At 44.2% G+C, this 25,786-nt stretch overlaps 1 protein-coding gene across 4 annotated transcripts in view; it reads right to left on the reverse strand.

Moving 5' to 3' along the window:
• SLC7A2 (solute carrier family 7 member 2) overlaps positions 1-25,786 on the reverse strand; it is a 69,590-nt gene that overhangs the window by 18,090 nt on the left and 25,714 nt on the right. For 2 of the 4 annotated variants that reach the window (XM_014588270.2, XM_014588265.2), the window contains exons 2-5: positions 9,353-9,446; positions 6,612-6,908; positions 5,542-5,697; positions 1,162-1,327 (exon numbers count right to left, since the gene is read on the reverse strand). In XM_014588270.2, the coding sequence (XP_014443756.1) occupies positions 1,162-1,327; positions 5,542-5,697; positions 6,612-6,908; positions 9,353-9,431 (698 nt within the window). In that variant the 5' untranslated portion in view covers positions 9,432-9,446. Of the gene's footprint in view, positions 1-1,161; positions 1,328-5,541; positions 5,698-6,611; positions 7,036-9,352; positions 9,447-25,786 lie in introns of those variants that run through there. The other 2 variants (XM_006149696.3, XM_006149693.3) reach the window with 2 other exon arrangements.

A 25,786-nucleotide genomic window follows, 5' to 3' on the forward strand; every position in this document is an offset into this window, starting at 1 on the left:
TTTCACAGAAAACCGCTCCTTCTGGTGATTTCTCTAACTACACCCTTGGAAGGCTGTCGTGTTCGTCAGCTCTTCGAAGCTGATGTGCATAACACTAAGCCTGAACCCGCTGCCTTCACTCTGTCCCAGAGGATGTGCTGGTGCCCCTAATGACAGCACCTACCAGGGGCCCTCTCTGTCACCGATGCCCTACTGTCAGCTGAGGGACAGCACGTGCAGAAGGCCTGGGCCCATGCAGGCTGGACAGCACAGCCAGGCAGGACTTTCAGAGTGGCCTCTGTGTATGAGCCATGATCTATGGCCCCTTTTTCCAATGAGAATCTGTTCTTCAACTCAAGGAGCACAAAGTAAAGCAGACGGCTCATCTCTGAAATTCACCAGGAAGGCCCCAGAAAAGCCGAAACAGAGTTCTCTGGGATTCACTACTGACACTGCAGTGGATACACCCTCTGTGGTGCGGTTGGCAGTCTGCCGGGCTGCAGAGCTGGATGCCACATGCTGACTGCAGTTCGAGTCCCCTGTCTGGTTGCGTGCACTTGCCCAGGAACCTGGTGATGGGATGACTTGGAGGAAGGGGGCTGTGGCATGATGGAGTCCTGTGAAGGCTGCTTTTCTCTCTCTCTGTCTTTGTGTCTCTCTCTCATGTGTACATATGCTGTGTCATGAATTAAAAAATCATGAAATTTGGGGCCAGCCAGTGGCACGGTGGTGAAGGTACTGGATTCCACATGGCTGACCATGGTTCGAATCCTGAACCCAGTGGGTTGAAAATCACAACAGATCAATAGATAATCAATTAAATAAATAAATGTTTAAAAAAAATAAAGTTTAATGTTTTATTATATGTTAAAAATTGTATAAAATCAGACGATACAATTTTGTTCCTCATCGGGATGACTATAAACACCATACTGAAAAAAACCAGGTGGCCCTTACCACGCCCTTCACACCGTCACTCACAGTGAGCACCAAGCTGTCACACTCACTCCACAGCGAGCGCACTGTCGCCTCTGAGTCTAGGGCAGGGCTTGGAAATCTTGGCCCCTCAGAAAGGTCTCCGAAGCATAACGTTTGAGAACCAGCGTTTTGGAAGAAAGCTTTCATGTTTGCTCTCTTAAAACGCAGGATTAAAAAACCCCGCAGAAACCCCCAAGTATTTACCTGGCACTTGCTGATATATTTTTGAGGAACTCTTCACTAATCTTCCAGTTCGCCACATTTCCTTTTACAAACCCAGCCACCATCACGAAGAGGAGGACCAGGATATTGATGGCTGTGAAGATCTTATTCACCCAGGCGGACTCCTTCACGCCGAAGGATAAAAGCCCTATGGACAAAGCAAGGGCATATTAGTTTTAACTGAAGCCTTAGAAAAAGCAATGGCATTCGGGAGCAAGTACAGGCTTCAGGCTACTGTTTCATCAGCACTCGCATTTAACCCCATTTACCCATCCCATTGCTCGCTTGTGCTCATTTACCACCTGCCTCTGAAGCAACATCCTTTAACACAGCTAATTGGACCTCAGAAGGCAGGTCATGCTCAGAGTCGCGTGAAACTACACTACGGTCTTTTTTATTTTATTTTTTATTTATTTTATTTTAAAATTTTATTTAATATTTTGCCAGAAAGACAGAGAGAGACAGAGAGATAGAAAGCGAGAAATCACCCCCAGGGGGGATGGCCACACCACAATCCCTTCTCCTCCATTCTCCTCTCAGGATCTTGGGCATGCATACACACATGCCCGGTGTGAGTTTTAAGCCACCAGGTCCGGGACGTGAACTGTGGTTTACTACATGGGAGTTCAGCGACATAGCCATTATGTCAACTGCTGATCCCACATTTGGTCTTTTTTTCATTTTGCCAGAGAGCATGTGCATTAGTGGGAATGAGAGAGAGAGAGAGGGAGAGAGAGAGGAAACACCTCCCCATGGGGAACGGTCATACTGCAATCCCTTTTCTCCATTTCTCCCTTCTTTCAGAATTTTGGGCACACATGAACCTGGCATATTTTTCAAGCCACTAGGTCCAGGACTTGAACCATAGGGTTGGCCATGTGGGATCTAGCTGCCTTTACCACCATGCCACAGGCTAGCCCAATACTACATTTTCTAATAAATGTATAAATCAAGTAACTTTGGCTATTATTACTAAAGCTATTTATATGTAAAGTAACACTAAATTTTAATGAACATTTTATTATTAACAATCCCTTCTCCTCCATTCTCCTCTTGGGGTCTTGGGCATGCATGCACATGTGCCCAGCATGAGTTTTAAGCCACCGGGTCCAGGACTCAAACCAGGGTCAACCAGGTGGGAGTCCATGATGTAGCTATTACACCATCTGCTGGTTTCCTATTATTACTATTTTTTAAGACCATATCTCAATTCTCTTGTCTCAGCACCCCTAGCCAGGAATATAAGCATGCACCATCACGTCTAATTCTCTCTCTCTCTTTTTAAAATTTATTTATTTTTTATTTAGACTTATTTATTTTCAGGTTTTTGCTATAGGGTGCGTGCACTTACTGGAGAGAGACAGAGAAATGGTGAGAGGGAAAGTGAAAACTCAGCTGCACTCCCTATCCCAGGGCCATGCCACAATCCCTTCTCCTCCTGGGACTTCGGGCATGGAAACAAACACACCCAGCATGACGTTTTACACTGACAGGTCTGGGATTCGAGCCATGGCTGGCACTGTGGGAATCCAGTGCCTTAACCATCATACCACCCCCCGGCTCTCTTTTAAGATATGTCCTGCTATGATGCCCTGGCCAGACTCCCAAGTGCTGAGATCACAGGTGCCCACCACTGTGCTGAACTTCAGACTGGACAGAGAATCAAGCCCAGGCTTCCGGCATGGTCCCGGCCTGCAGGGCACAGTTTTAGCAGCATGTGATGGGCTGGAAAAGGTGTTCTAAAAACTATTTCAGGGTTAATGTGAGTATGCATGTGTGTTTCTAAAGAGAGATTTTTTTTTTTTTTTTTTTTTTTTTTGCTATAGGATGTGTGTGCTTACTGGAATGACAGAGAAAGATAGAGAGACAGAAGCAAGAAATCACCTCCCAAGGGGGATGACCACACTGCAATCTCCTCTCCTCCATTATCCTCTCAGGATTTTGGGACACATGCACGCGCACCCATTGTGAGTTTTAAGCCTCTGGGTCTGGGACTTGAACTGCGGTCCACTATGTGGGAGTCCAGTGATGTAACCATTATGCCATCTGCTGGTCCCTAGGGTTAATGGTTTTAAACTTTTTCATATTAAAACCTCAGTCGTCCATCTGCCATGTATTTATTGAATAAATAAAATAATTCTGCCATTGTTGCACAAAAAAATGGGCTTTGTTAAATCAATTCTCATTTTTAAAAACCGATTATTTTATTTTACTTTATTTACTTATTTTGACGAGAGAGAGAGAGAGAGAGAGAGAGAGAGAGAGAGAGAGAGAAAGTGAGAAAGCCAGCCACCAGGTCCAGGACTCGAACTGTGGTTGGCCATATGGCAGTCCCACACCCTTAACCACCATGCCACCTGCCGGCCCCAATCAATCCCCATTTTAATAGAGAATTTCTTTTTCAAGTAATTTAAACATACAGAAAAAACATAAAGAAAATAAATATTACCTGAAGAGGTCTCACCTCTAGAATTCTGCGCACACACACACACACACACACACACACACAAATTTCCATGTCAACAAATTTATAACCTCATGTTTAATACCTGTGTGATCTACTCTATTGAGGTACCATACTATAATGAACATCTTATTTATAGACAATTAGGTCATTCCTAGTGCTTCACAATTACTAACACCACTGACATAATCATCCTTTTATAAATATGTTCGTATACTTTCTAGCTATTTCTAGTATAGTAATTTTCTATATGGTAATATAGTGTATGTATTTTTATACAAAAATAATAGTAATGATAAATAAAATTAAGTAAATAATTGTTTTAAAATGTATATAATTTTTCTTGACATCAGAAGCAAAATGAAAAACATGTGACACCAATAGATTTTATTTATGCTCCTGTCCCTTTATAAAATATTTAATTAATGACTAAGCTTTTTTTCTTTTTCCTTTGGAGAGGTTTTTGCTATAGGGCATGTGCGCTCGCCAGACAGAGAGAGACAGTGAGACAGAAAGCGAGAAATCATCCCCCGGGGGGGGTGGCCACGCCATAATCTCCCCCATTCTCTTCTCGGTATCTTGGGCATGCATGCACACGCTCCCAGCGTGAGTTTTAAGCCACTGGGTCCAGGACTCGAACCGGGGTTGACTACATGGGAGTCCAGCGACATAGCCATTGCACTAACTGCTGGTCCCATGACTAAGTTTTTGAAGAGAGAAGCTAAATTAATTTTAAACCGCCAGAGGGTACATGCACTAGATGGGGGAGGGGTGCAGAGAGGGAGAAAAAACTTCCCAATGGGGCAGGTCACAATGCGATCTCACCTCCATTCCGCCTCCTTTGGGAGTTTGGACATGCATGCACACTCTTGGTGGTTTTTTTCAAGCTCCTGGGCTGGGGTCATAAACCACAACCAGCTATGTGGAATCTGGCTTCCTTAGACACTAGGGCTATGGAATTGGCCCTAGATGTTTAAGGTTATATAATTTTACAAGTAAACATTTAATAAGAGATATCTCTGCCACATCCTTCTAACTAAGGGAAAAAACCAAGATAAGGGCAGACAGCAAAGCAGGGGGAAGAGCCCCCAGCATGAATCATGTCAGAAGCAGGCCAACAGGTGGTATGGTGGTGACAGTGGCTGGACTCCCACGTGGTGAACTGCAGTTCAAGTCCTGGACTCAGTGGCATGAAAATCACGCTGGGTGCACGTGCATGCATGCCTGAATTCCCAAGAGGAGAATGGAGGAGAAGGGACTGCCGTGTGGCCATCCCTTCTAGGGGGTGATTTCTCACTTGCCCTCTCTCTCTCTCTCTTCTCTCTGGTAAGCACACTAGCCCTACGGCAAAATCCTAAAGAAATCAAGTACGAAGTGCCACACATGGGTATTATTCTTACTGAGTTTTTGGTGGGCTTAAGTAGAATTGTACATAGGAATGATAATCATAACGCAGAAAAAAGCATGACAGAAAAGCTTAATTTCTTCCAGAAATAGTATGTTTGCAAATATCCTGAATTGTATCTAACAAAATGAAACACCACCAAGAAACTCTATGTTCCTGTTTCCTGCAACTCCATAGCCATTTCCGTAAACCTCCCGTGATGAGCATTGTAATGTAGAAGCCCTCGTCCTGCGACGTAGCGCATGTCGACTGCCATTTTCTCAGACGCGCTGTTACTACGGTTCCACCCAATTTTAGTTATTTTGAGACATTCCTACCATGGAAGATGAAACGTGATTCCAGCCAGTGTTGACATGCACAGACGGCCAGCAGCAGCCTCGGTGCTCCAGTAGGCCGACCCAGCTTTCAGAACGCACGCTCACAATTCAGTAGTGACCTGCTTCTCTGGAACAAATGGTCTCCTCAGGGGGAGAGGCACACTCGGTTTTCTTACCTGCTAGCAGTAATATAAGGCACACGGCAAAGAAGTCTGGATACTCTGCAAGGCCAGTGTAGTTCATCCTGAAGTATGTCTTGAAGAACTGACCGATCTGTTTGCTAAGAAGTTCGTCAAAGGTGCCACTCCACGCTCTTGCGACACTTGACGTACCTTCCCGAGATAGAACATTCAATGAGTACAAGGTCACCAGCAGAAAAACTGACATGGCACCACTTGTTACTATTATTCTAGAATAAACATAAGTTAATTCACACAGATTGGACATCTTAATCACATATAGCATTAGCTTGAAATTCTTATAGCTAAACAATAGCAATCAAATGCTCTATGAACATGGAAATCAAGTTACTTCACTTGCAATAAAGAACTATGATTTTATTTTTTCATTTGAAGAGGTTTTCGCTATAGGGCGTGTGCGCTCGCCAGACAGACAGAGACAGACAGACAGAAAGCGAGAAATCACCCCCCAGGGGGGATGGTCATGCCGCAATCCCTTCTCCTCCATTCTCCTCTTGGGATCTTGGGCACGCATGCACACGCGCCCAGCATGAGTTTAAGCCACTGGGTCCGGGACTCGAACCGCGGTGGACTACGTGGGAGTCCAACGACATAGCCATTACGCTAACTGTTGGTCCCAAGAACTATAATTAAAAAAAATATATATTTTATTTAACTTTATTTACTTATTTATTTTAATTTGACCAGAGAGGGACATAGCATGCGCATGCATGCAAGAGAGAGAAAAAGTGAGAAAGCAAGCCACCAGGTCTGGGACTCGAACCATGGTCAGGCATGTGGGAGTCCAGTGCCCTTAACCACCATCATTTGCCAGCCCTGATTTTTTTTTAAAAACAGGTGTTCAAAGTCACTAAGAGTCATATTGAGAGAGGATGCAGAAGCACAAAATTTTGCAATTAGAAGATGTTTTATGAGAAAAATGAGGTACACAGGAGTCAAGGTGTCCCAGGAGGTGATGAGTAAGGCAGGCCTACACCTGGCCTCTAAGGCCCGACCGAGGATGCCCTCCTACCGTTCTACACAACCGAGACTCGCTGGGAGCGTACCTATGACGTAGGACAGAATGAGGTTCCAGCCAGTGATGAAGGCCCACAGCTCTCCGACTGTCACGTAGGTATACAGATAGGCCGACCCTGTCTTGGGCACCCGGGCCCCAAATTCGGCATAGCAGAGGCCTGCCATCACAGACGCCAGGGCTGCGATGAGGAAGGAAACGACGATGCTGGGGCCCGAATCTGCTTTGGCCACTTCTCCGGCTAGAACATAGACCCCGGCGCCGAGAGTGCTTCCAACCCCCAGGGCAATGAGGTCCATGGTAGATAAGCAGCGGCATAATTTGGAATCTTCTAGACTGTCCAGGGTGACGATTTTTCTCCGGATCAGACATTGGGCAAAGGTCAGTGCTGCTTTGCAGGGAATCATTCTGAAGTGGGCAACCTAAGCCAGAGAAGAGAAAGGTCAGAGGCTGGTCTTGAACTACTGTCCCTCAGGTAGCTACCCGGCTTCAGTGCACAATATCGCAGCTGATTTCTTCTTCTTCTCCTTTTTTTCTTTTTTCTTTTTTTTTTTTTAACTTAATAGAGCAGAGGTCCAAAGCAATTAGAAAAAGGATTTAATAAGTCAAAGTTGAGACTTTCCTGTAGTTCATTCATACGTGTCCCTCAGTGAAAGGGACTGAGAAGCAAAGACATAGCAGCCCTGGGTGATTTAGTAGAAATACCTTCCATAAGAGGGACCAACAGATGGTATAATGGTTATATGTCGCTGGACTCCCATGTAGTTGATCGTGGTTCGAGTCCCAGACCCAGAGGCTTAAAACTCACACCAGGCATGTGTGTGTGTGTGCCCAAAATTCCGAGAAGGGAATGAAGGAGAAGGGATTGTGGTGTGGCCATCTGCTCTGGGGTGGTGATTTCTTGCTTTCTGTCTCTCTCTATCACTCTCTGTCTCTCTGCCAAAGACACGTGCCCGGTAGCAAAAATCTCTCTCTCAAACTAAGAAATATATTCCAAAAGATGGCTACTTTACTCTCACTATAAGAAAGGGAGTAGATTCCTGCATTTACTTAGTTTCCCTCTCCTTTTTTTTCATTCATTTTCAGAATGTTTAGGCCTTACTAAATGCCAGAGACTGTACTCGGAATATACAAGGAGAGTCCAAGAAATTCACGGGAAGATGGAATTAAAGTATACATTTATTTTTTGGTGCAGTCTTGAAATCTGTGCATAATTTTTTCAAACTACTCATTTTCCCTGAACTTGTTGCGGGCCCTTCACATGTAGAATGGTGTGTTACATAGATGTGGTCTCTAGCTTATTATCTAGAAGCATACAGAACATGGTCACTATGCTTCCACAGCTTTATCAAATGTGTCAGCTGTTCTGTTTTCATTTTAAACAATTAATGTGGAGCAGATGTAAGCTTTTTTACAATAAAAAAAAATTCCTCCCAAAACATGTTTAGCTGATACTAGCTAAAACTGCTATTGAACCACACTTTAAGTATGAATTTGTACTAAATACACACTTATTATATTTAAGTGCAATTCCTAGATAAGTTGGCCCAAAGTCTGTGTCAAGTTTTGTCATATATTCTACTCTTATATGATTGTCGGTATACCAAACAATAACACGCAAGAAGCTTTTTAAATCCTATCATCTGGTCATTTTGATTAAAGAAACGAAAAGCAGCCCACACAATTAGACTACATAGTACTCATCATTCTAACGCCTAGCCAGCGTGGACTAGTTCAGGGCGAAGTTGCTACTTTTCCACACAGGTTGCAAATCTATGACTTTTTCATAGACAAAGCCCCTGTCTTTTAAGAAAGTGTTAGGGAAAAAAATGCATTCAATCCCTTTCTTCCTCCAAATAAATTTTTCCCACTAGATCTAAGAAAGGACAAGTTAACACTGATGTACACATTGCTTGAGCTAAATAGACCGTAGGAAAATAGATCGTGTATATCCATTACATTTCTAGGAAATACAAGAGGAAAAGGGGACATCGCTGAGTAAGCTCTGAGTCTGTACCAAGAAGCTAAATTGACTCCTCTCCAAAAGTGAAAGGGTCTACTAAATAATATACAAAAGTAATCTAAATAAAAGGCATAAACTGAGTATTAGTCCCATATCAATAGCAAGATGCAAGTTTTTGGTACAGACAGCAGCGAATCAAAGTAAAGAAAAGTCCTACATGAATAATGACAGTGGGCACAGAGTTCCTCGATGGTAAAAATACAGCTTTATATCTTTGCTATCCTCCACGCCACCTGACAGAATGCTGAAGCACAGAACTTCAACAAATACGAACATCTGCGAATACAGACGACAGCTTCAATTTCGCCAGTATTCAGGCTTCCATACAATGCCTATCAAGCCTCCTATCAATCAAATAGGCATCATTCTTTACCCCTAGCGAACCCTTAAAGAACTATGTCTCATAAAAATACATCTAGAAGGTAAAGTAGGGAAGTGTTCTGCTTTAAGAAAATCAAGAAGAAAGGCCAGCAGGTGGCGTGGTGGTTAAGGTGCTGGACTCCCATATGGCCCACTGTGACCTGAGTCCCCGACCTGGCAGCTTCCTTTCTCACTTTCTCTTTCTCTCTCTGTGTCTCCCTCTGGTGAGTGTACATGTGCCCTGTAACAAATTAGAGAATAAGAATAATGATGGATAAAATGAAATAAAGAACTCTTAAACATTTAAAAAATCAAGAAGCACAAAGTAGACATTCTATAAAGGCCAATGGGGAGGGGGCAGGGAGACGTGGAGGAGAGTGTTTAGGAATCTTCTAGACTGTCCAGGGTGACGATTTTTCTCCGGATCAGACATTGGGCAAAGGTCAGTGCTGCTTTGCAGGGAATCATTCTGAAGTGGGCAACCTAAGCCAGAGAAGAGAAAGGTCAGAGGCTGGTCTTGAACTACTGTCCCTCAGGTAGCTACCCGGCTTCAGTGCACAATATCGCAGCTGATTTCTTCTTCTTCTCCTTTTTTTCTTTTTTTTTTTTTTTTTTTAACTTAATAGAGCAGAGGTCCAAAGCAATTAGAAAAAGGATTTAATAAGTCAAAGTTGAGACTTTCCTGTAGTTCATTCATACGTGTCCCTCAGTGAAAGGGACTGAGAAGCAAAGACATAGCAGCCCTGGGTGATTTAGTAGAAATACCTTCCATAAGAGGGACCAACAGATGGTATAATGGTTATATGTCGCTGGACTCCCATGTAGTTGATCGTGGTTCGAGTCCCAGACCCAGAGGCTTAAAACTCACACCAGGCATGTGTGTGTGTGTGCCCAAAATTCCGAGAAGGGAATGAAGGAGAAGGGATTGTGGTGTGGCCATCTGCTCTGGGGTGGTGATTTCTTGCTTTCTGTCTCTCTCTATCACTCTCTGTCTCTCTGCCAAAGACACGTGCCCGGTAGCAAAAATCTCTCTCTCAAACTAAGAAATATATTCCAAAAGATGGCTACTTTACTCTCACTATAAGAAAGGGAGTAGATTCCTGCATTTACTTAGTTTCCCTCTCCTTTTTTTTCATTCATTTTCAGAATGTTTAGGCCTTACTAAATGCCAGAGACTGTACTCGGAATATACAAGGAGAGTCCAAGAAATTCACGGGAAGATGGAATTAAAGTATACATTTATTTTTTGGTGCAGTCTTGAAATCTGTGCATAATTTTTTCAAACTACTCATTTTCCCTGAACTTGTTGCGGGCCCTTCACATGTAGAATGGTGTGTTACATAGATGTGGTCTCTAGCTTATTATCTAGAAGCATACAGAACATGGTCACTATGCTTCCACAGCTTTATCAAATGTGTCAGCTGTTCTGTTTTCATTTTAAACAATTAATGTGGAGCAGATGTAAGCTTTTTTACAATAAAAAAAAATTCCTCCCAAAACATGTTTAGCTGATACTAGCTAAAACTGCTATTGAACCACACTTTAAGTATGAATTTGTACTAAATACACACTTATTATATTTAAGTGCAATTCCTAGATAAGTTGGCCCAAAGTCTGTGTCAAGTTTTGTCATATATTCTACTCTTATATGATTGTCGGTATACCAAACAATAACACGCAAGAAGCTTTTTAAATCCTATCATCTGGTCATTTTGATTAAAGAAACGAAAAGCAGCCCACACAATTAGACTACATAGTACTCATCATTCTAACGCCTAGCCAGCGTGGACTAGTTCAGGGCGAAGTTGCTACTTTTCCACACAGGTTGCAAATCTATGACTTTTTCATAGACAAAGCCCCTGTCTTTTAAGAAAGTGTTAGGGAAAAAAATGCATTCAATCCCTTTCTTCCTCCAAATAAATTTTTCCCACTAGATCTAAGAAAGGACAAGTTAACACTGATGTACACATTGCTTGAGCTAAATAGACCGTAGGAAAATAGATCGTGTATATCCATTACATTTCTAGGAAATACAAGAGGAAAAGGGGACATCGCTGAGTAAGCTCTGAGTCTGTACCAAGAAGCTAAATTGACTCCTCTCCAAAAGTGAAAGGGTCTACTAAATAATATACAAAAGTAATCTAAATAAAAGGCATAAACTGAGTATTAGTCCCATATCAATAGCAAGATGCAAGTTTTTGGTACAGACAGCAGCGAATCAAAGTAAAGAAAAGTCCTACATGAATAATGACAGTGGGCACAGAGTTCCTCGATGGTAAAAATACAGCTTTATATCTTTGCTATCCTCCACGCCACCTGACAGAATGCTGAAGCACAGAACTTCAACAAATACGAACATCTGCGAATACAGACGACAGCTTCAATTTCGCCAGTATTCAGGCTTCCATACAATGCCTATCAAGCCTCCTATCAATCAAATAGGCATCATTCTTTACCCCTAGCGAACCCTTAAAGAACTATGTCTCATAAAAATACATCTAGAAGGTAAAGTAGGGAAGTGTTCTGCTTTAAGAAAATCAAGAAGAAAGGCCAGCAGGTGGCGTGGTGGTTAAGGTGCTGGACTCCCATATGGCCCACTGTGACCTGAGTCCCCGACCTGGCAGCTTCCTTTCTCACTTTCTCTTTCTCTCTCTGTGTCTCCCTCTGGTGAGTGTACATGTGCCCTGTAACAAATTAGAGAATAAGAATAATGATGGATAAAATGAAATAAAGAACTCTTAAACATTTAAAAAATCAAGAAGCACAAAGTAGACATTCTATAAAGGCCAATGGGGAGGGGGCAGGGAGACGTGGAGGAGAGTGTTTATTAAATGCTGGGCTTCTGTCATATTTAAGCATTTTTATCCAAAGATCAGGAATTCCAGACCACTGCCAACTGAAAAGTACTCGGGGACAAAGAGCCACTGAAGTTCCCTGGCCACTTAAATGATCCTGTGAAAATGGTGCGCGTCACACAGGGTGTTGGGTGCACAACCGACAAATGGAGGCACACCTGTTTGTCACTGACACACTCGATTAACCTGGGCATCCATGAATGCAAGGCACAAATTCTGCAGCTACTGCATATTCAAAGACAAAGAATCTGGAAAGGAGGGAAAACAAAAAAGAGATGGGGGGGTGATAAGATTGTTGAGTGAGCTTTTATGATTTCTTAATTCTTTTTTTCTGGTGTTACAGTCGTGATCTTGTTGTGAAATTTTTAAAGACAAAACAGCATAAAAATGAGAGCAAATAAGCAAGCTAATTCACAAACAATTTCAAACCTTCTTTGAAAACATTAAAGCAGTGAAAAACCTTTATTATTAAGTTACCCCGAAGAAATGTTGGTGATGGTCATCTCTTTAATATATAATTGAATTTTATTTACTCCAGCTTATACAGGAAGTAGAATTGCTTATAGAAATGTATAGCTTCCGAGGGAACCAGCAGTTAGCGTAATGGCTATGCCGCTGGACTCCCATGTAGTCGACCGTGGTTTGCGTCCTGGACCTGTTGGTGGCTTAAAACTCACGCCGGGCGCGTGTGCGTGCGTGCCCAAGATCCCAAGAGGAGAATGGAGGAGAAGGGATTGCGGCGTGACCATCCCCTCTTGGGGGTGATTTCTTGTTTTCTGTCTCTATGTCTCTCTCTGTCTGTCTGGCGAGCGCACACGCCCTATAGCAAAAACCTCTCCAAAAAAAAAAAAAAAAAGAAAGAAATGTATAGCTTCCAAGACCAATTGATCTATAAGTATTCTTTTGCCTCCCTGTCCAATTTTAAAGTACAAATGAAGTCAAATAATTCAAGTCCCGGGCCTGGCGGCTTGCTTTCTCATTTTCCTTCTGTGTGTGTGTGTGTGTGTGTGTGTGTGTGTCTTGCCAAATTAAAATAAATGAATGAATAAATAAATAATTCTTTTAAAAATGTATAGCTTCCATTAGATAAGATCTTATTTCTAAATGTGTTTCAAAGTAAACATGGAAAGTATTTTATGGACAGTTAGTTTTCCTAGGTTGCTCCAAGTAAATAAGACAAAGATGCCGTTTGTCAATATTCACTTGCGTTTGAGTAATAGAAAAGCGCACGTCAGAAACTTCTCAGAACCAAGAGGTTACTCAATGTCCTTTGCTAATAACCTCAACTACGTTCAGCCTAGTGAAATACTGATTGCAAAAGCCATGCACACAACTAGTTTTGTACAATATAATAGGATGGGAGAAAAGGAATGTAAAAACATCCTGGATCAATTTAATGAGTCATTAGACAAATATTTATTGAGTCCTAGCAGGTATATCACACAGCGATTAGTAAATAAAGAGAAAAGATAATCTTGCTTTTGTAAAATATGCTTCTATGCACATACACTGATATGTAAAAACAGAGTGGGAACAAAGGAGTGAGAGGCGCTGGTATTTTTTAAAGTTTTATAACTTTTCCTTTAACATTTTTGAAAAGAGGGGCCAGCAGGTGGCATGGATGAAGGCAGCCGGACCCCACATGGGCGAGTGTGCAGTGCAAGTCTCAGACTCAGGAACTTGAAAGTCACGCCAGGTGCATGTGCATGTGTGCCCACAAATCCCAAGAGGAGACTGGAAGAGAAAGGATTTGGCATTGCCATCCTACTCCCTGGGCCCTCTCTCTCTCTCTCTGGCGAGTACATGTGCCTATAGCAAATTAAAAAATATATATATTTTTCTTTCTTTCTCTTCTTTTTTCTTCCTCTCAATAAGCTCCTTGTGGGAAATGGTTATCACCCCTCACTCTAATTTTTACAAAGCATTTGTATTACTAAAAAGAAAATCCACTCACGCTATGTCTTACCACAAATGCACAGGCAGACCTAAGAGGCAGGGATTCCGCTGTGTCCCTGGGAGCATACCACACACCACAGGATCGGCCCCGTTGTACCCACTGTCAGCCCTTGCTGACGGGACCATGGATTGTTATTTGTTTATTTTTTTTGAGAGTTTTTTTTTGTTAGAGGGTACATGTGCTCACAGAAGAGACAGAGACCGAAAGCGAGAAATCACCTCTCAGAGGGATGGCCAAACTACAATCTCTTCTTCTCCATTTTCCTCTTGGGCTACTGGGCACGCATGCATACACTCCCAGTGTGAGTTTTAAGCTGCAAGGTGTGGGACTCGAACTGCGGTCGACTACGTGGGAGTCCAGTGATGTAACCATTACGCCATCTGGTAGTCCCTAGGGATTGTTTTTAAGATGACACCTACATAGAAATAGTAAAGGACAGCAATCCAGACTGCGAGAAGAGGCCCATGCAAAACTCATACTCCGCTTTTTTCTTTTTCTATTCTCTTTCTTTTTCCTTTTCTCCTGAAACTACTGAGACTTACAAACAAAACAAAACAAAACAAAACAAAACAAAACAAAACAAAACAAAACAAAACAAAACAACTCAACCCGTCTCCTTAAAACAAAACCTTAGAACATAAAGGCTCAGGACAAGCAGATGGTATCATGGTTATGTTGCTGGACTCCCACGTGACTGACTGTGGTTTGAATCCTGGACCTGGTGGCTTAAACTCATGCCAGACATGTTTGCCTACGTGCCCAAAACCCCAAGAGGAGAATGGAGGAAAAGGGATTGTGGCGTGCCCAACCCCCCGGGGGGGGGGGGAAGGGTGATTTCTCGCTTTCTGTCTCTTTGTCTATTTCTGTCTCTCTGGTGAGTGCATGTGCCTTACAGCAAAAAAATCTCTCTTAACAACAACAAAAAGAACATAAACACTCTAGTCACCCTCCCTGTGAGGTCACCAATGATTCTGGTGAGACCAGAAATAGATACAGATCTCTGTTCAATAACCAATTCCTTTATTCATTGCAGACAGTGGCTTCTTTCTTATAGAACAAAAATATGCACATATTAGCTTATATATTATATTATAAAATGTGTATTCATTAGCCAAGGGGAGGATGGAAGGTTCATCACAGAAAAGCCTCTGAGTGATTTTTTAAAAAATAATTATTTTTTAACTTTATTCATTGTCATTATTTGATTGTTTTATTGTTTTGAGGTTGACCAGAGAGAGACAGAGAAAGAGAAAGTGAGAAAGCAAGCTGCCAGGTCCAGGACGTGAACCACAGTCAGCTATGTGGGAGTCCAGCCTTTTAACCACCATGCTACTTGCCAGTCGACCTCTGAATGATTTTAAAGAGCCTGATGATCCAGGGAGGTCTTCCTCACTGCTCCACTAATAGTTTCCAGGGGCCTTACTCCCTGATGAGCCCCTATTGATTCTTGCCAAAATGCTAAATTCCTTCTTTAGCATCTTGGAAGTATCTCCTTTTAAAACCTGTTCAATGTAGCTTGTCAGTTTGACAGTGCAGAATTTTAGGTCTAGAAAATTTCATTTCACACCCCAATGATAAGGCAACATCATAAAGTAGACTTCCTTTCAACCACTGTAGATGTCTGTCAAAACCTGCCAATTACTGTCAAAGCTGATCTAGGGGACCAGCAGATGTCATTAAGTTGTTGGACTCCCACATAGTCGACCACAGTTCGAGTTCCAGACCTGGAGGCTTAAAACTCATGCTGGGAGTGTGTGCATGCTTGCCCAGAATCTCAAGAGGAGAATGGAGGAGAAGGGACTGCAGAGTGACCAACTCCCTGGGAGGTGATTTCTTGCTTTCTGTCTCTTTGACCCTCTGGCAAATGAAGTGCCCTGTAGCAAAAAATAAATAAATAAATAAATAAATAAAAATCTAACTCTCTTAAACAAAACAGTGGATCTGGAGTTTGACATATCTTTTAGTTACATGGAAATGAGTATTTCCCCTCTTACTTCAAGTGAAGGCTGAAGCCAAAGGCTGAAATTTCACACTCACTCCTCCATATCAGTCTCAAGGCCCTCCCAATTAATCTTACCAGAGAAGCTAGCTGTGACAAGCAGCTGCAGCAGGAGTTCCAAAAACCCTCCCCAAGTAAGCATATCTGAATTAAACTAATTCGTTTTCTTCCTTATTCCAGTTTCTAGTTCCATAGTAAGACATCTGAGCTTTCAGAATTGGGGTTAATGGGGGGGTATTTAAACCATATAGAACCATCTTTGCTCAATTTTTTTTTTTCTCCTCCTAATAGGACTTTTTGATTTTGCAACTTCCAAACCCAATATTATTCACATTTCTACAACTTTTAAAGTTCCAAGACAAATTTTCTTTCTTTTTCTTAAGAGAGATTTTTGCTATAGGGTACACGCACTTGCCAGAGAGACAGAGCGAGACAGAGACAGAAAGTGAGAAATCTCCCACTGGGAGGATGGTCATGCTGCAATCCCTTCTCCTGCATTGTCCTCTCGGGATCTCGGGCATGCGCACACATGTGCCTGGCATGAGTTTTAAGCCACCGGGTCCGGGTTTGGAATCACGTCCATGTGGAAGTTCAGCCAAGACAAATTTTCAAATTATAGTTTAGGTTAGATAATTTAATAAAAGGGGAAAAATATATGGACATAATATGTAATAGCTTTCTCTCATTCTTGTTTTACATAGTTTGGAGAGATTAACTTCTCAAAAATTCATCAAAACTATAAGGTAGGATAAAAGACAATCAAAATGGTGACTGTTTGGCCTTGATCAACAACAAAATCCAACCAAACAACAACGTAGGTTTGCATTTAAGCTGACAACCTGTATTTTCCTAGAAAACAAAAAGCGCTTTTTCATTTATGTTTGATTCAACACTTCTGTCTTCTCCAGATCACATTTTCGGAATCATTTTTTCCTCCAAAGTTTTTTTCCAGAGAGGTGAAGACAAATGTAGACGTAAATAAAAATCGAAGACACGATTAAAGCCATTCCAAATCTACCCTAGTAGAGTAATAACGTTTGAATCTTCTCCCTTTTTATACTGAGTCAGTGCTGTCAGAAAGCCCGAATAAAAATGTATTATTGCGAGATTTCTGGTATAGAATCCAGACGCGGGTCAGCACTTTTCCTGAGCACAGCTAACAAATCCACAGCTGCTGCGGAATTCTGGAAGGTTTATAAAGGCAACTGGGGGCTTTGGAACATGTCAGTTCGGCTCATTTTACTAAAAGCAAGAATATAACAGGGAGAAGGCATATCTAGTTGTCTCATTCCGATTGATAGAGGACAGTAAAAAGAAAATTAAGTGTCCCAGTTTTGATTCTGGGGCCAGGGAAGAGAAGAATAAGGAGAAAAATCTAAATGAAGCAAGCGAAGCCTTTGGCGCCCTGGTAACCAGAGTATCTGCCCAGTCAGCACCGCGTTCACCCTCCCAGCGCTGTCGCGGGCTCGGGCACCAGGCAGGCGCCTGTCTCCATAGGTCTTTAGCAATCTCTGGCTAATAAATCACTCCAAATGCCAGAGAGAAGCACCTGCTCCCGCTCCCTGAGCTGCTAGCACCAGTCACTCCATGCGCCATTGCAGACAGCAGGAGATTCCGTTGCCGAAGCTATTCACACCGTCACCACCTACGAGCGCTACTAACCCACATGGTGATCTTCTCGCATGCTACCCTGCACTGCTCTAAGATCTTTTTTTTTTTTTTAATCTCTTCTTTCATGAATCTTCACAATATCCCTCTAAGCTGAGGGCTCCGATTATTCTTAGAGTACAGATGAAGAAGCTGAGGTGGAGAAGTTAGCTGCCATGACAGCTGGCATGGGAACCAGGCAGGAAAGCCAGCATGGATGACTCTGGAGCCTGGGCCTCAGTCACCTAGGCCACAGGTAACCCGCCCAGAGACAAAGGCCTGCCTCGGGGTTAAATGCTCCAAGGTTGCATACACTCAGCTGCACGTTCTCAAAACTCTCACCCACACAGTGACTGAGACAGTCCAGTGATACAGGGCCTAGCCTAAAGTCATACAGGCTGGGACAAGTGTGACCCAGCACAGAGACCAAGAGGCTGGTGGCAGAAGACAGAAGGGAGCCAGTGCATCTGCAGCTGAGTCATGGAGGGAGACGCAAGGGTCCATGTATCACCCCCGTCCCCCGCCCCCGGTCCTGCTGTACTCCGGGCCTGAGTATGGAACTCCCTGCCTCCTTCAATATCACCCCTATGCACTTAGGCTATTTTGAGTTGTCTCTGCTGCTGAAACAGAAGCTACAGACGAAGGTCAGAGGGGGCTAGGGGGACCAGCTCGACTCGGCTCTGCTCCCACCTTCAGGGCTCCAAATCTGCTTTCTCTGCCATTTCTGCTATCCTCCTGATATCTCTTCTAGAGAGCAGGGTTCCTGGTAGAATAACGTGGGTCTGCTTACATACTTTTCCAATAAGGCATTCAAACAGTTTAACATGCATTAGGCCTGCCCTTTTCATACCCCACAGACATGGGGGGGATTCAAAAAGTATGTGGAAAAGTGGAATTTATTTTTAACGAAATACTTTATTTAACTTTATTTATTTACTTATTTGACCAGAGAAGGACATGGGAGAGAGAGAGAGAGAGAGAGAGAGAGAGAGAGAGAAAGTGAGAAAGCAAGCCACCAGGTCCAGGACTCAAACCATGGTCAACTGAGAGTCCAGTACCCTTAACCACCACGCCACCCACCGCACCCCCCCCAAAAAAAAATGGAATTTAAGAATGAGTTTATCTTGGTGCAAAAGCCTTCTGATATCTTTGCATCAGTTTTTTTTTTTTTTTTTGCAATATGCATTTTCCATAATTTTTTAAAACTCCCACATATAGACTCTCTACTCGAAAGAGGGAGATTGAACTTCTATGGCGAAGTCAGCCATGTGAGATCCAGTAGCCTTAACTACCACACCACTGGCTAGCCCCTAACTCCCATGTTGATTGGGGTTCAGGTGGTCAGAGAAGCTCTTAGAGAAATTCTCTCCTATGTCTTGGAGACCTAAGGATGGTTGGATATGGCCACTGGAAGGTAGGGTTGGAAGTAGGACGACAGAGGAGTGGTGGGAGTTATAAATGATCTTAGCAGAGGTAAGCAGAGGGGTTCGTGGGCTATGCAAGAAGCTTAAACCTCACCGAGGGCGGTAGGATTCCACTCTAAGCCAGATACCACTCTAAGCCAGACACCAAATTTGAGAAAAGTCGTGCTGACTATATTGTAGGGCCGAATGAGAAAGATCTAGACCAGAGTGAAAGGTAAAAAGTGAGCAGGCGACTGGAATCATCCAGGCACAAGGACTATGGTCTTCTCCAGGGTAAAGGCAATGGGAGAGGGCCAGCAGGTGGCATGGAGGTTATAGCAACTGGATCCCACATGGTCAGCTCTGCGGGTTGAGTCCCAGATCCAGTGGCTTGAAAATCATGCCAGGTGCACTGCGTGTGTGCCAAAAACTTGAGAGAATGAAGGAACAGGGATTGTAGCAAGGCCATCCCTCCTGAGGGCGGGGGTGGTTTCTCACTTCCCCTCTCTGTCTCTCTGATGAGCACACATGCCCTAAAGCAAAAACTAAAAAACAAAAACAAAAAGGCAGTGAGAGAAACCAATGGACCACAGAGTTCTTTAGGAGACAGAGGGTGCAGAAGTTGTAGAGGAGAGCGGGGGTGAAGAGGTTGGGGCCTCATGGCTGCCGTATTTAGAACTCATGTCCGCTGAATTGTTTGCGTCCTCTTCATTTAAATAGGGAAGAGAGAGAAGGGGGTTCCTTTTGAGCACCCTGATGTTAGGGTACACACGGAACCTTCAGCTCAGAACACAGAAGACAGGGCAAGATCTGAGGGTGACCATGATGGCAGAGGGGCAAGATGACCTGGGGGACAGTGTGTACGGGAAGAGGGGGAACACCACCGAGGAGACACACATTTAAAGAGTGGTGAGAAAAGGGCTGAGAAGGAGAGGCTGGCACAATGGAGGGAACCAGGGAAAGTTCGAACCCCTCAAGGAGTGAGCTTCCCAGGATGGAGAAATGGTCGTCAGGGTCAGGCAGTGCTTGGAATAAAGTCTGCTCTTGAGACTTGGTGACAAGAAAGGCTTTGGTGACCTTGACAACAAGAGAGGTTTTCATAGCATGGTGGGTGGAGGCCAGGCTGCGGCGGGCTGAGCTGATGGGGGTGCAGAAAGGGAAGCACCAGTCCAGGAGGCATCTTCCAGCAAATGGCCCGAGGGATGCCTGGGGCCAGGACAGGGCTTTCCATACAGAAGAGGCTTAACCACATGCTCCGATACTGCTGGGCAGGTGCCAGTGGAAAGGGAGACACTGAAACTACAGAAGGGAGAGTTCTTTTTATTCCTCCCCCCCCTTTTTTTAAGAGGGATTTTTGTTATAGGGCATGTACGCTCACTAGAGAGACTGACAGAGACAGAGGGACAGAAAATGAGAAATCTCCCCCCCCCGCCTCAGTTCCCCAGAACGGATGGCCATACCACAAACCTTTCTCCTCCATTCTCCTCTGGGGATTTTGGGCACGCTCACACACATGTCTGGCTTGAGTTTTAAGTCACCAGATCCAGGGTTTGAACCATGGTCAACTACATGGGAGTTCAGCCACGTAACCATTATGCCCTCGGCTGGTTCCTATAAAGCAAGTTGTAAAGAAATGTAGACGCTGAGATCCAGGGCTGGGTTGAAGAGTTAGAATTAGGTAGGGATTTTTTTCTCCCTACCCAGGAGTCGAGAAGGCACAGGCAAGTCTGAGGCCAGGAGGTAGGCTACTGCGCTCTCACTCTATTTGAAAGCTCTGAAAAGTCTCGTGCTCCATGGCATTTCCTTACAGGTAACGATACAAGGAAGGAACACGTTCTGTCGGAATGACTTCAGTGCAGAACTCTGTATAAGGGGGCTTTGGTTTGGTTTCCACCACTTAAAACCTGCAATCCTATTCTAAAAATTAAAAAGCAAACACATAATAATTTAAACTATATGCCTCTGGGATGCAGTAAACATTTCTACATCCTCCCCTTTGAACCGGCAGAAAACTCAACTGGGGTATTGATAGTATTTGGCGTAGCATTTCCGTGGAACAAGGCATCTTCGATGAGCCAGTTTTCTCGATCGCTGAAGTTTAAATCTCTAAATCTTTGACGCTGGTTGACTGAATCTTGCGCCACTTCAGTGACCTACCTATAAATGTTGCTGAGTTTTATCCTGGCTAACCGCTGTGGCCACAGGTGTCCAAACTCCCCATCTTTATTTGACGTGATTCATTCTGTTTTACTTCTCAAAGAAACTGTTTAAAACCATGAATGCAACTGTTTTAAAAACCAGGCCAGCCAGTGCAGTAACGGTTAAGGTGTCTGGATCCCAAGTAGCTGACAGCATGGTTCGAGTCCCAGATCCACCAGTTTGAGAAATATGCTGGACGTATGTGTGTGCACGCCAGAATCCCAAAAGGAGGGAGAAACGGAGGAGAAGGGATTGCAGTGCGAGTGTTCCCCTTGGGGTGCTCTCTCACTTCCCCTCTCTGTTCAGCAGACGCACTTGCTCTCTGGCAAATTAAAAAAAGAAAGAAGAAAAAAACAACAAGAAAACAAAAACACAACAAAACAAAACAAAACAAAACAAATACCTCGATACTACCTTAATTCTACTTTTTAAAAGACAGAGTGTCACCAGGTCTCAGTCTTCCTGCCTCAGCCGCTGGCTGGGACCGCAGGTACATACCACTGTACCCAGCTCCTCCCAAGACAAGGCCTCTCTATGCTGCCCAGGCCAGCCACAAGCTTACAATCCTTCTACCTTGGTTCTTCAAAGTCATTGGGATTACAGGCTCATAATGCTGTGCTAGCCTTCAGGCTGGACGAGGAATTGAACCGAGGACCCCACCATTCCCAGCCTACAGAGCGCAGCATCTTAGCAACACGTGCCTCCACGTCTGGGCCTTAGTTCACTTTTAGTCCATGGTCCTCTCGAATTAGAGCCCAGTTAAGGATGCTAAGAAAACCCAGATGACCTGGAAGAACACGTGCTTCAAGAACCTTTTAATTTTCTGACAGCCTCTGTGCATACGTGTGCATGTGCATGTGCAAGAGAGACCGGAAGAGAAAGAAGAGAGTGAAGTACCTGCCAGAGGCCTCATCTCACCCTACTCCCCTTTCCCACCCTTCCTCAGGATCCTGGGTGCCCACGTGTGCGGTGCTGTGAAAACACTCCAGGGGGCCAAACCTGTGGTTGCTGGATGACCTGCGGCTTTGCAGGGCCCCTCACCCCACGGCAGCCAGGAGGGCACGTCTACCCCACAGCAGCCAGGCGGGCCCCCCGCCGCCCGCCCCCATAGCGGCCAGGTAGGGCACCCTGCATCACAGCAGCTGGGCCTGCTGCCTTTTTAAATAGCCACTGCTCGGGAAGCAAGCTTTACTTAATTCTGAGTTAGTAACTGAATTACAGATTAAAGACGCTAGTCCATGCTCCTGGATTACGAGGGGCATTCGAGTACAAGAAAGCTCTTTTTCTTGGCAGATGAAGAACTGAGAAACGCTTCAGAACCCTGATTTTCTCTAACCATGCTCTTTCCAAACACAGCCAAATTACCCCTGGCAATACACAACCCTACACCCTCCCCCCAAAAGCTACCGAATGAATGAACTGTTAGAATTCAACCACTTTTGTTTCGATGCTAGGCAAAATTCTTTTCATCAAATGGTTACCGAAAAAAAAAAAAAAATCAACAGGAACTCATTTTTAGTTCAAGAAACTTTGCTGCAAAGTTATTTCATGAAAAGCATTACCACTTGAAACTACGTTTTCAATGTGAAAACTCACGCTCTGAATTACTACTTTAAAACATAGAAGCTGTGTATGCCCGGAGATTTTATTCATTAGCATCTTGGCAGATTGTTGAAGCACTGCTATTGGCTGAGGGAGGTTTGCAAATTCATACTGGCTTCCAGTAAGTCCAAATGAAGCGTTTCTATTGTGTACTCAGAAAAAGTACTAAGAGGGGGTCAGTTCTTCATCACTATGACTCCTGGTCTCTAAAACATACTTTTAAACTTTGCAAGAAGAACAATGTAAAAAATGAGAACATGAAGGTTGACATTCTCATCACACTTACATTCGTTTTTGTCGTGTTTTTACATTTTTGCCAACAGGTGCATTCGCTTGCTGGAGAGAGACAGTGAGAAATCACTCCCCAGGGAGGAGGCCATGCCGCCATCCCTTCTCCACTCTCTTTCCAGGATTTTGGGCATATACACACACGTGTCCTTCGCAATTGTCAAGGTGACAGATCCGGGCCTCGAACCATGTGAGAATCTCGCGTCTTAACCACCACGCCACCAGCTCCAGCTGCTCCTCCGGGTATTAATATGCCATGACTGTAAACTATTTCCCCAGTTTCCCCCAGACTTTTCGTTCATTTTATGTCACTGCATAGGCTGAATTCAATCTTATCAATTGATCGATGAACTATCAATTTCTCTAAAAGATCAAGCCTTACGAATTTCAAAAGGAAATGGACTACGTACAAGTTCTGAACAAAATTCCAGGGGCCAGAGGGATCTGTCGGAGGGAGGGAGACAAGGAAACCAGTTACATAAAGTATGCTAGACGTCCGTGGGCAGGGGACATCCCAGGTACCGCAGGGACACAGCGGGTGGGGTGGGCGAGCCCTGTTCGGACTGGGACAAAGGCTGGGGTCAGAAGGGAAATTTTTCTTGGGAAAAACATGCCTCATCTGGTTCTTCATCTGTTATTCCAGGTGAGAATTCATTTTTAAAAAGAAAAAAGGCTGAATACTGTTTCGGTAGTCCTGAGAGCATGGAACAGAATTGGGAACATGAAGTCTGAATTTTCCTAGTAACTAAGCTTTATCCATAATTTTTAAAACTCATTTTGAAATGTTGACAATTTATATACTTAAAATCAATTATACAGGACCAGCGGATGGCGTAATGGTTACGTTGCTGGACTCCCAGATAATCAACCACAGTTTCAGTCTCAGATCCAGTAGCTTAAAACTCCTGCTGGGCACATGCACGTGTGTGCCCAAGATCCCTAGAGGAGAATGGAGGGGAAGGGATTGAGGCATGGGCATTTCCCCTGGGGGGTGATTTCTCGCTTCCTGTCTCTCTCCCTGTCTCTGTCTCTCTGGTGAATACATGTGCCCCATATATAGCAAAAAATCTCTCTAAAAAAACCCCCCAAATAACAGATAATTATGAAATATAAAGAATGGGGTTATAACTTGTAGTATATCTGTATGATAAACAGGAATGGGCTGGACCAGCCTGTGGAATGGTGGTTAAGACAGCTGGATACCACATGGCCCACGGGGTGGTTCAAGTCCTGGACCTGGCAGCTTGAGAAACATGCTGGGCGCGTGTGCATGCATGCCCAAAATCTCCAGGGGGAAAGGTGGAGAAGAGACTGCTGCACGGTCGTTCTCCATGGCGGCCGGGGTGGGGTGATTTCTTGCGTTCTCTCTGTCTCTGTTGAGTACAAGTGCCCTTTGGCAAAAATTAAAAAAAAAAAAAAAAGGAATAGACGAATAAGGCATGCTGCCCCTGGGTAATGTTCCACACAGTATTCCACATGGAAGGTGTCAGGCACAAAAGACTACATTCTGGATAATCCCATCTATACTAAAGACTAGAAAAGTCAAAACGTATGGTTAAAAAACAAACAAACAACAACAAAAAAAAAACGGGTTACCCGGGTCTGGGAAGTAAAGGGAGTATTAACTACAAAAAAATGAGAGAAACTTCGGGAGGAATAAAAATGTTTAATATTTTGACTCGAGTGATGATTACACACGTCTGCATTTATGACATCAAATTACACCGTTAAAATGATGTATTTTGTGAAGTTACAAAGAAGAATGAAGGCCAGCCAGTGGAGAGTTGGGTTGGGGTGGCTGGAGCCACAGTTCGAGTCCCAGACCCTGAACCTTGCAAAAGATGCCAGGTGTATGTGTGTGTGTGCCCAAAATCCCAAAGAGAGTTAGAGACGGAGAAGAAAGGATTGTGGCATGACCACTCATCATCGTAGGGTGCTTGCTCACTCCCCCACCTCCGGGGAGTGCACACACCCTCTAGCAAAGTTCTTCTAAAAATCCGATTTTAATTTTAACGCTTTGAATCTACGCAGTCACATTTGTATCTCAACTGCCTCTTGGCAGATTCTCCAACCACTGCAGTGCTTCAGCCCGCGTCTCAGAACCACCCCTCCAGGATCCGGCCTCCGCCTACCTTGGCCACCCTTCCACATGAACACCGTAGTCCCATTTTCCTTCCTCCCCTCAGCACACCTGCTCTCTCGCCCACACACGGAAGAGAAGGTGTACGGACCAGAGCGTGTCCAGCGGCCCCCTTCCTCTCGTGCTCCCTGCCTCCCTTCTGATTCCAGGCCCTCCGAGCTCCTGCAGACTGACCTTCTCGTCTTGTCAATCCAATCAGCTTTTAAGCTTTCCTCTTGACTCAAAGACAAAGAGCAAACAAAACCACAGGAATTAAAACGAAGGTCGATTTATATAGTAAAGGCTGGGGCAGGGCAAAGCCAGCAGCCCAGAGAACGCGAAGGTCCAGACCTACCTGCCTGGGGAACCTGAGCAGGAGAGGAGCACGGTGCAGCGGAGCTGGTGTGGGGTAGGGATCGGGTCTCTCTTCAGAGACCCAAGAGGAGGTCGAAACTCCTCTGAAATGTACCTTTGGCCACACGGCAGTGTTTCTTTGAAAATGCCCCCTGAGAGACAGGTCACCTGACCCGGGCACTGGGCCAGGATTAACACTTGTGTCTACACCGTGTGCTTCCTGCCCTCCTCCCCCAGTGAAGGCCGAGCAGCTAGCTGGTGAGGAGCAGAATGATGTGTTTCCACGCTATCACCCTAGAGAGGACTGATTGGGCTTCCCATGAAGGACTGGCAACTGAGCCCCAGAAACACACCTGACAGAACGAGTCCGCTCAGGGCGTGTGAGAGACCATTAGGAAAA

The sequence above is a fragment of the Tupaia chinensis genome, unplaced genomic scaffold, assembly GCF_000334495.1.
Source record: "Tupaia chinensis unplaced genomic scaffold, TupChi_1.0 Scaffold000271_1, whole genome shotgun sequence".
In the NCBI taxonomy this organism is placed as follows: Eukaryota; Metazoa; Chordata; class Mammalia; order Scandentia; family Tupaiidae; genus Tupaia; species Tupaia belangeri.